The sequence below is a fragment of the Bison bison genome, unplaced genomic scaffold (assembly GCF_000754665.1).
Source record: "Bison bison bison isolate TAMUID 2011002044 unplaced genomic scaffold, Bison_UMD1.0 scf7180017849657, whole genome shotgun sequence".
In the NCBI taxonomy this organism is placed as follows: Eukaryota; Metazoa; Chordata; class Mammalia; order Artiodactyla; family Bovidae; genus Bison; species Bison bison.
In genome coordinates this window covers 32,224-43,685 of record NW_011480230.1, presented here as the reverse complement: position 1 = coordinate 43,685, position 11,462 = coordinate 32,224, and the positions used below count along the sequence as shown (strand labels likewise).

General features: G+C 56.7%; 1 protein-coding gene across 1 annotated transcript in view; it reads left to right on the top strand.

Moving 5' to 3' along the window:
* The window catches only part of IGLON5 (IgLON family member 5), a 27,861-nt gene that overhangs the window by 13,437 nt on the left and 2,962 nt on the right, over positions 1-11,462 (top strand). Inside the window, exons 6-8 of the mRNA XM_010847579.1 lie at positions 7,731-7,827; positions 8,680-8,912; positions 10,447-10,566. Of these exons, the coding sequence (XP_010845881.1) occupies positions 7,731-7,827; positions 8,680-8,912; positions 10,447-10,566 (450 nt within the window). The remainder of the gene's footprint in view (positions 1-7,730; positions 7,828-8,679; positions 8,913-10,446; positions 10,567-11,462) is intronic.

The window sequence follows — 11,462 nt, the reverse complement described above, 5'->3', positions numbered from 1 at the left end:
GGGAGAGGGGTCCTCGGACGTCTGGCTCCATGCCCGGGGGCAGGGGTCCGCGTCCTGGGGCCCGAGCCTGGGCCTAGGGGCGGAGGTCTGCTTCTCCGGGTCGGTGAGAGGGTCGCGGACACCTGGTCCCGGCCTGGGGGCGGGAGTCTGCGGCTCGGGATCGTCGCGGGGAGATCTGACGCTAAGTAAAGGTCCCCGGGCAGGATCTCTGAACTGAGTTGGTGGGGGTTAGGCAGAGGGATGCCCCGTCGGGGGTCTTCATCTCTGCCTGGGAGGGTCCCCAGAGGGTCCCGGCCTGCGGGCTGGGGTCGGCGTTTCTGGGGGAAGGTTGGGGGTCTTCCCAGGTTCCCAGGGTCAGTAAGAGATGGGGGCAGGGGTGTCCAGAGACCTCCGTCCCGGGGCGGCAAAAGAAGGGGGTGGGGCTGGGCTCTCAGCTGGGAAGGGACTGAAATTCCCCAGCTGGGTCGTCTAGGTTGGGAGAAAGTGTTAGTATGTGGAGGATTGCATTTATGTGTAAGGGGAGATGGGGCTGAAGATCCAAGAAGTTGGGGTGCTGGGCTGGGGACTCCAGATGTGGAAAGCCCTGGCTGAATATTTGGGTTCTGGGCAGGACAGAGGGTGACTGAGGACCGCGGGAAGGGAAGGGTTAACCCGGGGTCAAAGGGTTAATATCAGTCTTCCTAGTTGAGGGGGGAGCTGGGGGCTGGTCTTTTGTAGAGCTGGAAGGAAAGAATGGTAGGGGAGAGGCTGGGGGGTAGTGAACTTGGCAGTGAAGATGTATGGCTGGACCTTGTATCTCCCAGCAGGCAGGCGACCTGGGGGTGGTCCAAGAGATGACCCCCTAAGGAGGGGAGGGGAGAGCTAGGAGGCTGGAGGCAGGGGCCGGGGTTCATTTAGTGCTTCTGAAGAATCACCCCCAGGCCCTGCCCTGACCCAGAATCACAGAGGCAGGGACACACAGTCGGGAACATCCTAGAACCCCCGACAGTCTCCGCGAGACAACCGCGAGACAGCGGCTCTCAGCCTCCCACCCACACAACGCCGGTCAGGCACAGCCACATAAACACCGGCGCCCGGTCCGACCCAGAGCCGCACCTGCAGACAGCCAGAGTCACAAGGGATGCTGGCGGGCGGCGCCGGGGGCGGGGGTGATCACCCCCTCCCTGGTGCAAAGCGTCTGGGTGCCCCTCCCACCTGGCCCGTCTGAATCCCTGTCTGACTTTCTGCCTGCCTGTCTGTGTCTCTCTGTCTCTATCGCTTGTCTCTCTCGATCTCTCTCACGTCTCGGCCATTTCCGGAGGCTCCCTGTCTCGGGGTAACATCCCGTTGGTCTCCGTGGCTGGGTCGCTGGCTCTCCATCGCTGCTGGGTTCAGCACAATTCCATACCTGGCCCGTTCAGCCTCTGGAACTGCTTGTCCCCGTCACACCCTGTGTGTGTGTGTCTGTCTCTTTCCAGCCCCTCACACGGTGCCTTGATCCTCATCCACTTCTGGGAACTCATGTCCCACCCCGGGTCACTCATTCTCCTCCTTGTCCTTTGAAATGTCTCTGGCCTTCTCCCTTCACCTCTCCATTTTCTTCTCTCTCTTCCTTTACTCTCAAGATCACTTCCCACTTGCCTTCTACTTTGACTCTTCAGAACCCTAGAAATCACTGTTGTTCACACATGCAGGGCTGGGAGCTTGGTGGAACCAGGAGACGGTCTGTGACCTGGGTCAAGTGCATTCCCACCTCTGGGCCGTTTGTCCCCTACTAGAGGACTGCGACCAGAGGGACAGAGGGCAGAGTGGCTGGCGGGTGAGCTGAGACAGGATTAGAGGGTTGGAAAGACAGCCCCACCTACCCACCACCGCTTGACGGCTGAGGCTGAGAAAAAGCCGGTGGAAGTCATACCAGATTGCATTTCCTCCTCTCTTTTATTCATTTGATGGTTTCCAGATTACGGGGGGAGGAGAGCATACGAATGAACCATCCACTACAAGAATGCATAAAAGCAAACCCCGCCACGTTCCGCCCCCACGTTCCAGTCTCAAGAGAGAGCCAGGGTCCTCAGCCTCCCCAGGAGCCTCTCACTTGCAGGGTCAGACAGGCAGAGTTCAGCGTCTGTAAAGGATTGGTTAGTTTGTTGATGTTTCTCCCAAGATAGAAACAAAGTAAAGCCATTTCTCTGCTACTGGCTTTTTTCCACTCAACTCTACCTCCCTGGCATCTGTAGATATTGCTCTGTCTTTACTTTTTTCCCCTCTAAATTCTTTATGCCAACACACATCCACACATCCACTTAGAAAAGTAGCTGCAGCTGGTGATTTGGGGGTGGTTCCTTTGCCATATTACATGAAGCAGGGGAAGGGTGAATTCAGGCATAGGGACCCTTCTCTAGGGGGTCCCCCAAGCACCTAGCTTGTCTAGACTGTGGGCGCTGCCTTGTTAGCTCATTTAACACATATTTACTAGGTACACAGTCGCTGTTCTAAACGCTGGGGATCTATAAACACAGCAGTGGAGTCCCTGACCTCCTGGAGCTTACATCCTAGTGAGATGGAGAGAGATCCACCAACTAAAACCAAACCTAGAAAGTAAACAGGTGATATTAGAGAGTGATGAGCACAGAGGAAATGAGAATGACTCGGCAGGCAGGCGAGTTGGCCTTGGGAGCTCAGGTAACATCTGAGCCGCTGAGTGGAGTTCAGACTGAAAGGAGGGGAGGAGTCAGCCTTGGAAAGATCCCCTGGGGACAGCAGAAGCAAAGGCCCTGCAGTGGGAAAGGGAAAGTGAAAGTCGCTCAGTCGTGTCTCCAGGCCAGAATACTGGACTGGATAGCCTTTCCCTTCTCCAGGGAGTCTTCCCAACCCAGGGTTCGAACCCAGGTCTCCTGCATCGCAGGCGGATTCTTTACCAGCTGAGCCACAAGGGACCAGTGGAAAGGAACGGCCAGCACGTGGAGAGTTCCAGGGCTCTAGGCTCAGCATACAGACATTGGACATCAGTGATAAGGAGTATATGGGAGGTCAGCCAAGAGGGAGAGGGGTCTGGGGGCTCTGCAGTGGCAGTTAGACTAGCCTTTTCTTGGGCTTCCCAGGTGGCTCAGTGGGTAAAGAACCCACCTGGCAATGCGGGAGACTTAAGAGACACTGGTTCAATCCCTGGTTCGGGAAGATTCCCTGGAGGAAGGCATGGCTATCCATTCCGTTATTCTTGCCTGGAGAATCCCATGGACAGAGAAGCCTGGCGGGCTACAGTCCCTAGGGTTGCAAAGAGTTGGACATGACTTAAGCGACCTAGCACAGCACAGCACAGCACAGCATATGAGAGTCACTCGTCTGGAATGGCAGAGACCCACATGGTCCCTCCCATCACAATTGGATCCACCACCAGGCTGCTCCCTGCCCCATAACCATCCCACCAGCCAACACAAATAGAGCTGTTTGCAGGCACTTAACTAGCAGGAGCCTGCTTGGGTGACCTTCTTTCATCCTCTCCCCCTCAAGCCAGTGACTGAGGCATGATGATGGGCCCTGATGGGCCCCATTTAGAGGTGGGAAAACTGAGTCTCTGTTGTAGGAAGTAACTTGTGCAGCTCGGTGGTGCAGCTGGGATTTGAACCTAGGCAGCCAGGCTCCCCAGTCCATTCATTTAGCAGGCTGGTTATGCTTGCTTAGTAGTAGCAGAACAGATGCTGAGTCCTGGACTCAGGGGTGGGTGCTGGGCATAGAGCAACCTACAACCCAGACCCGCCCTGCCCTTCCCCCACCCCCAGGGGACCGACGCCGAACCTGCGATAACAATAGATGTTTCTTTAAAAAGAAGGTGCTGTTAAGAGCAGCAAGCATTTCTGCCTGCTAAGCACTGAGTTAAGCATTATGCTTGCATGTTCTCATGGAATCCCTGACAAAAAGCCTGCTGAGGGAAGAAATACCATTTTTATCCTTTCTACAGTTGAGGAAACTGAGGCTCAGACTGGCCAGGGGTCACCCAGTCAGGAAATGATGGGACAGACATTTGATCTATCAGCCCAGGCTCCTCAGGGCTTTCTTATCCAATCTCTAGAGATATCCAGCCCCCCTACCAACAGTTCTCTAAGTCCAACTTGGGGGACACAACCAAGTTTCAGGCCTTCAGAGAACTCCTGGTCAGGAAGGGAAAACACACCTGGATGCTGTCACAGCTGAATCAGAGGGTACTCAGTAGAGACAGTGGGAACTGTCCACCTTGTACAGTCAGGGAAGTACTTCTGGAGGAGGGGGCATTTGAGCTGGGGTTTTGAAGAATGTATAGGAGTTCAAAAGTTGGCACAGCATGTTGCAGGCATCCATTTACATTTACTCATTCAGCAAATTTTTCCCAAGGCCTTCCAGACCAGGCCTGGTGCTGGGAGATCCTGGGGACACAAACCTGAGTCAGACTCAGGCTCTGCCCTCAAGAAACTTATAATCTGATAGGGGAGAGAGACAGACAGTCACCACAGTGTGATCTGAGCTCTAAGGGAGGTACTGCAGGCATTGCGGGAAAACAAAAGAGGACGAGAAAGAGTAAGGATTCAGCGTTTTCCAAGCAGAATTCCTACAGAGGGGACCTCATGTGCATTAGCTTGTTTATTTAGCTATTAAGCATGTCTGAGGCCGCCTATGGGATAGACTGTGGGTAGGGTGATGCTGCAGATGAGGAGACCCAGGCCCCACCCTGAGAGGCTCCCATCTGGTGAGGAAAGCAGACCTAGACAGTCCAGGTGATTGAGACTAAGAGGGAGGGACGGCGACTGTGACTCAGACAGATGGTGGGGCCCGGCCCAGCGACAGACAGGGTGGTGGGATGGCTAACCTGACCCTCTCCTCCATTTACTGACACCCAGAGAGGGGAAGGGACTTACCCAAGGTCACACAGCACACAGGGTCCTCCTGAGCCTGGAGTCTGGGAACTGGAAGAGACCGACAGGCAGACATCCGAATTTATAGACACACAGACCAGGCATCCAAGACCCACTTGAGATAACTTCATCACTCATCTCCCGAGACTGCCCTCAGCCAGGGCCCAGCTGGGCGTGCTGGGGACGCAGATGGTCTGAGCCGGGCCCTGCCCTGGAGGAGCAGGTGGGGGAGGCAGACGCTTCTGATCCACGGAGCCCTGGGAAAAGAGCGAGAGGCTGTGTGGGCTCGGATGGGCCATCTCTCCTCCGAGAGGCCCCATATACCAGGTGCCTGGAGAAGGAGAAGCGTTTTGATGGGGAATAGTGGGAGGGAGAGAGGGGGAAGAAAAATGGGGAATGTGGGGTTGGGTCGCACTAGGGGAGAGGAGGCAGGAGACAGATGTCAGGGCCCTAGATGCCAGGCTGAGGGGCGGGAACTTCGTCCTGGAGGCCGCTCTGAGTGTTGGAAAGATTCCTCTGGCAAACAGTGTGTGTCTGTCTGTCTGTCTCTCTGTCTGTTTCTCTGTCTCCTGGGACATGTGATTAAGATCCTGCCCTCTTCTGTGAGGTCCGCACCCTACCCCAGGGCCCGAGGCTGAGCTCAGGAGCCCTTGGTTCTACCCTGAGGCTTTGGGGGCACCTTGGACAGCTCCTTCTTCAACCCCCGCCGTGGGGTGGGCCTCCTTGAACCTGGGACAGTTGCTGTCAGAGGGCTGGGGAAGTTGGGGGTTGCGGGGAGGGCAGGGTGATTTTGGCTCCCAGGAGGCATCTGGTGATGCCGGCATTTTTGGTTGGGGTGGGGGAGCTCCTGGCATCTGGGGAGTCAAATCCGGGATGCTCTCAAACATTCTACACTGCACAGGGTGGCCCCACCATGAAGAATCATCCAGCTCCCGATGTCAACGGTGCTGAGATGGCGCAAGCTTGGTCTGGGATGTGTGTGACCAGTATGACAGATCTATGGGGTGTGCGTGTGTGTGTGTGCATGGCTGTGTGTGATCTGATTGTAGGTGACAGCATGGCTGCATGTGCCCGACTCTTGGCCCAGGGCGGTCGCTTTGTATTTGAGAGCCTCCGTCCATGTGTCAGGCTGTAGCTTCATGCACGACTGTCTGCGGTGGGGATGAGCGTAGCCCTCAGGCTGGGAGGTCACTGTGACCGATGAAGCCTGTGTGTGTGTGTGTGTGTGAGAGAGAGAGAGAGTCTTTGGGCAGGGCTGTAACTGTGTGTAGACTTTGCACCTGCGTGTGTGGGGCTGCATGTGTGTAACCGTGTGCATCTGGTTATGTCGGGGGGCTGGTCAGGGTGTCGTGGCTGGTGGCCGACCCGTGTGCTTCTGGGAAAGAGCTGTCTCTTCTAACTGACCTTCTCCCAGGGGTGTGTCCCAGGCTGTGTGCCTCAGCCTAAGTGTGTACGCCTTTGTCCCTCAGTGGGACCCGCTTGTTGTGGATGGGACTGTTTCCTGTCCCCAGGGCTGACTCTTTCCCGGGCCCTGGTGACTGTGTGTGTGTGTCTGTCTGTCCCCTGGCTGCCCCCTCCTCTTCCTAGGGCTGTGCTGGCACATCCTCTCTGCCAGGCTCAGGGCTGGCGAGTCCCTTCCCTCTCTCCAGGGCTCACCAAATGACCAGAGCAACTCCGGCGCGGGTGAACCGGGGGTGAGGGCTGCAGGCCCCAGGCCCCAAATCCCGGGGCCTGGCGCGCCCACCACCCCGGCTCTGCCCCAGCCGCGTCCAGAGGGGCTGCTGATGGAGAGGGCCTCCGGGAGTCATTGGGGCGGCGCGGGCAATTAATTCATCAGATTAATCAGTTCCTCATTCCAGGGTGGGGGGCCGGGGCAGCCCTGAGCGGGGCCAAGCCTCCGCAGGCGTCCAAGGTCACCCGGCCTCTTCCTCTCCCCCGCCTGGTGCTGTCTCCATCCGCCGCCTCCGCGGGCCCAGCCCCCGCTCCCTGGCCCCTGTCCAGCCTCTGGCCACGGTCCACGGAGAGATGAATGGGTGGGGGCGGGGGTTCTGCCAGGCGCCAGGGCACTGGAGTGGTCAGGCAGGAGTGGGCATGCGCCTGCCAGAGCATGGGCTCGGGCACAGGGGTCTCTACACCACGCCAGAGGGCGTCCTGGGCGTCTGTGATACATGTGTGTCCGTGGATATTCGCACACATCCGTGTTTGTGTATGTGCTGGTGTTTGCGTGTCTGGGTGTCTGTGTGCACACATGTGAGTGTTGAGTATCTGCCTGTAGCCTGTCTTTCCATGTATTTCTGAATTAATGTGTGTACATGTGTGTACCTGTCTGTTACATCTGTACATACATCTGTGTATATGAGTGTACTTGTGGGTCTGTGAATATGTGTATGTGCCCCCGTGTATGTGGATATGTGTGTGTGTGTACTCTTGAATCCGTGTGTGTTCACTGTGAACATGTATGTGTGTGCCATGTTTACACATGTCTGTGTGTGTATGTGTGTGCACAGCTTTGTGTGTATCTGCACTTGTGCATTTCTGTGTTTATGAGTGTGCGTGTGCACACATCTGTACACAGCATCTGTGAGTGTATGCTTGAGCTTTGATGTATGTGTGTCTGTGTGCATATACACGTGTTTATGTGCTGTGACTGTGTTGTCTCAGTGTCTCGGGAGGTGTTTGGTTTGTGTGTCCCAGCCTGTCTGGGTCAGCATGGGCTTGTGGGAAGATACGTTGCGTGTGTCTGCGGTGAGCGTCTTTGGAAACATCAGTGAATGTGTGTGCCAGTGGGTGTGGGAAGTGTGTGTCTGCCAGGGTGTGTGTGTGTGTGTGTGTGTGTACCCATGAGCATGGTCCTGCCCAGCTGAGCTACCCTCCCTTCCACAGGACTGCTGTCTCAGAGCCTGGAGTTCAGCTCCCCTGCCGACAACTACACGGTGTGTGAAGGCGACAATGCCACACTCAGGTAGGGGGACGCAGAAGTGCTGACCCTTCGTCCTCCTTAAGTGGGGAACTGTCCTGACCCGCAGGCCCCACCCATACCTCCCCCATCATCGGGACAGAGGCCATCAGGGCCCAGACTCTGGGCCCGGCCCCACCCTGGGCCTCGGTGTGCCCATCTGTCAAATGGGTGGAGGAACGACGACCACCATCTAGGTTGTTAGGAGGATGCAAGAGTCTGTACATATACCCCGGGGGCTTCCCTGGTGGCCCAGTGGTAAAGAACCCACCTGCCAACGCAGGAGACCTGGGTTCAATGCCTGGGTCGGGAAGATCCCCTGGAGAAGGGAATGGCAACCTGCTCCAGTATTCTTGCCTGGGAAATTCCATGGATGGAAGAGCCTTGGCAGGCTGCAGTCCATGAGGTAACGAAAAAGTCAGACACCACTTAGGAACTAAACGACAACAACACACGCTGACCTTAGAGAGCTTAGCACACTGACTGTTTAATGAGAACCGGTGTTACCTTCCCCCAGCTCTCTGCTCTCCTGGGTCGCTTGTCATTCTGTATCTCTGTCCCTCTCCCCCGGGGTGTCTGTCCCCCTCTTTTTGGTTCTCTGACACACAGCAGTCACTCAGTAACCATCAGCTGTCATCCCATTGTACACTTGGGCTTACAACTATCCCTCTCTGAAGCTCAGTTTGCCCACCTGTAAAGTGGGCACAGTCACAGCTGCCTCCCAGGACTGCCGTGGGAACTGGAGATGCAGCGAGCCTTCCTCTTTCCACCTCCAAGCCCCCTTGACAGGGGTCACCCTGGAGGGCCAGGCGGGGGTAGGGGAGAGAAGAACTGCCCTCCCCTCATCCTCCCCTCCAGCTGCTTCATTGATGAGCATGTGACCCGAGTAGCCTGGCTGAACCGCTCCAACATCCTGTACGCGGGCAACGACCGCTGGACCAGCGACCCGAGGGTGCGGCTGCTCACCAACACTCCCGAGGAGTTCTCCATCCTCATCACCCAGGTGGGGCTGGGCGACGAGGGCCTCTACACCTGCTCCTTCCAGACCCGCCACCAGCCGTACACCACTCAGGTCTACCTCATCGTCCATGGTGAGCTCTCTGCTGGGGCCCTGGTGGGGAAGGGGGGAGCCAGGGATGGGCGCTGGGGAGAGGGGACACTCGTGTCCTCGTCAATCCCAGGGACACCCGTGAGAAGACAGACACACTCCCTGCCCTCACAGATTCCAGCCAGGCAGAGGGAGAGAAAGTCAGAGACAACGTCCAGGGCAGGAGAGATACGCAGGCCGGGGGGCACTTGGAGGAAGACCCCGAGTTCATTGGCTCAGCCCTGTTTCTTGAGTGCCTGCTGCGTGCAGGCACTGCTCCACAGGCCAGGGACAGAGATGAGCCAGGCAGGCTGGCCCTGCCTTTCTGGAGGTGTCTTTCCGAGGAGAGGCAGTTTCCCAGACATCACGTCTGAGCTGAGACCTTCAGGAAAAAGAACAGCACGTGCGGAGGCTGGATGCTCAGAGCGGGAGAGGTGGGGCTGGAGAGACCCATGGCGGGGGGGCGGGAGGCTGGCATCAGAGGTAGTTTGGAGGGCAGCGAGCACGTGGAGAGACAGGAAGCCAGGGACGGCTCAGCCCTGCTCTAGACAAGCCCCGACCTGCGAGCCAAATCCTCCGGTTCCAACCTTGCCGCTGCCACCCAGGGGCTGAGGCACCCAAAGCGAGCCGGACGATCAGACTCCTCATCTGCAAAATGGAGATGACGCTGTCATATATCAAATTCAAGACGTCATCCGTTGGAAGGGACACCTTTACTTTATTCTGCTTGCTAGAAACGGGGTGGGAGTGTAACCTGCCAGTTAAACACTGGCGTCCTCATAAGGCCACCCTGATTGGAGAACTGTTCAGAGGGGGCGGGGTCGAGGCGGGGAACACCCCCAAGTGTTAGAATTGATGAAAAGAGCAACATCTCGCTTCCCCGGTGGCTCAGTTGGTAAAGAATCCGACTGCGATGAGGGAGCCAAGAGTTCCATCCCTGGGTCAGAAAGATACTCTGGAGGAGGGCATGGCAACCTACTCCAGCATTCTTGCGTGGACAATCCCATGGGCAGAGGAGCCTGGCGGGCTACAGTCCACGGGGTCACAAAGAGTCAGACAGGACTGAAGCGACTGAGCAAGCATGCATGCACCCCAGAGGGAAGTAGTGAGGGTTTCATGGGTTCATTTTTGTGAAATACTTAAAACAGGGTAAGCTTACACTCAGTAAGTACCATACAAGCATTAGCTAAACAAATTAACTGAAAATAATAATATTAATCAATACAAATAGAGATGGGAAGGGAGGAATTTAGACCCAAAGATAGAAAATAGAAACCGCGTGAGAAGGAAGGTGGAGAGAGACTGAGAAAGAGTGAGGAAGACACAAGACCAGCAACTGGAGAAGGAGCCAGATCCAGAGGGAAGGGGAAACACAGAGGAATTCTTACAGAGAGACAGGAATGTCAGCTGAACCCCTGGGTCTGAGGGAGGAGGAGCTGGGGGTCTGGACTCCTGGTCTGAGGGAGGAGGGACCAGGCCTAGATCCTGGGTCCTGGGAACCCACAGCACCTCTCACTGACCTTCCCTCCGGCCTGCAGTCCCTGCCCGCATCGTGAATATCTCTTCGCCTGTGACAGTGAATGAGGGGAGCAACGTGAACCTGCTTTGCCTGGCTGTAGGGCGGCCGGAGCCCACGGTCACCTGGAGGCAGCTCCGAGGTGAGGACCCCACCCCTGGCTGAAAGTCCCTTCCCCCACTCCACAGGCTGGGCCCAAAGCTCCCCATGTTCCTAGCTAGATACCCAGAACCTCCCACTCCTGCCTCCTTTGATCCCCCTAGAAGCCTTGTCATGACCGGATTTCCCCCTCCTACCTGGTCCTGTTATTTTACCAACAGACCCCAGAGCCTTAGAGCCTACCCATGCGCCCTCCCAGGCTGGGGCTGTTTCCTCCACCCACCTGCTAGATCCCAGCTTGCTCCCCATCCCTAACTCTAGCAGCCCCAGTCTCTTCCCCACCAGCTCACAGGATTCTCCTGGACTCAGACCCCCACCCACTAGATGGCCGGAGCCAGGTTAGCGCCACGGCCCCTGCCCATGTTCCCATCTCCTGTTACTGCATCTCTGGCAGATCCCTCAGGCCAGGGGTTCTCTTAGTATGGTCCCCAGACTCACAGAAGGAGCATCACCTGGAGACTTGCCAGAAAGGCATGAGTCAGAACCACCCCTCCTCCCATCACCACCACAGTCTGTCCTAACAAGCCCTTCAAGTGATCCCAAGGTAGAGCTGAGAAGCACGGCGGCCCCCAAACAGAGGGACCTGAATGGGAAATTCCAGATCCTAAACATTCCGCACTGTCCCCTTTACCTGGATCTCCACCACCATTTCCCAGACCCCTGGATCCTCACTCACTGGGTCTTGGGAGACCAAATGTGCCAGCCCCTAGATCTCTTGGGACCCCAGAATGCAATAACTAGGTCTCGGATCCCTGGATCCTCCCCTGAGCCCCACAGTCCTCGTCTTCAGTTCCTGGATCCCCCAATGCTGTGAGTCCCAAAGGGTCTTCTGAGCGGGCACACTGTTCTAAGACCCCCGATACCTGGATTGCTGATTCC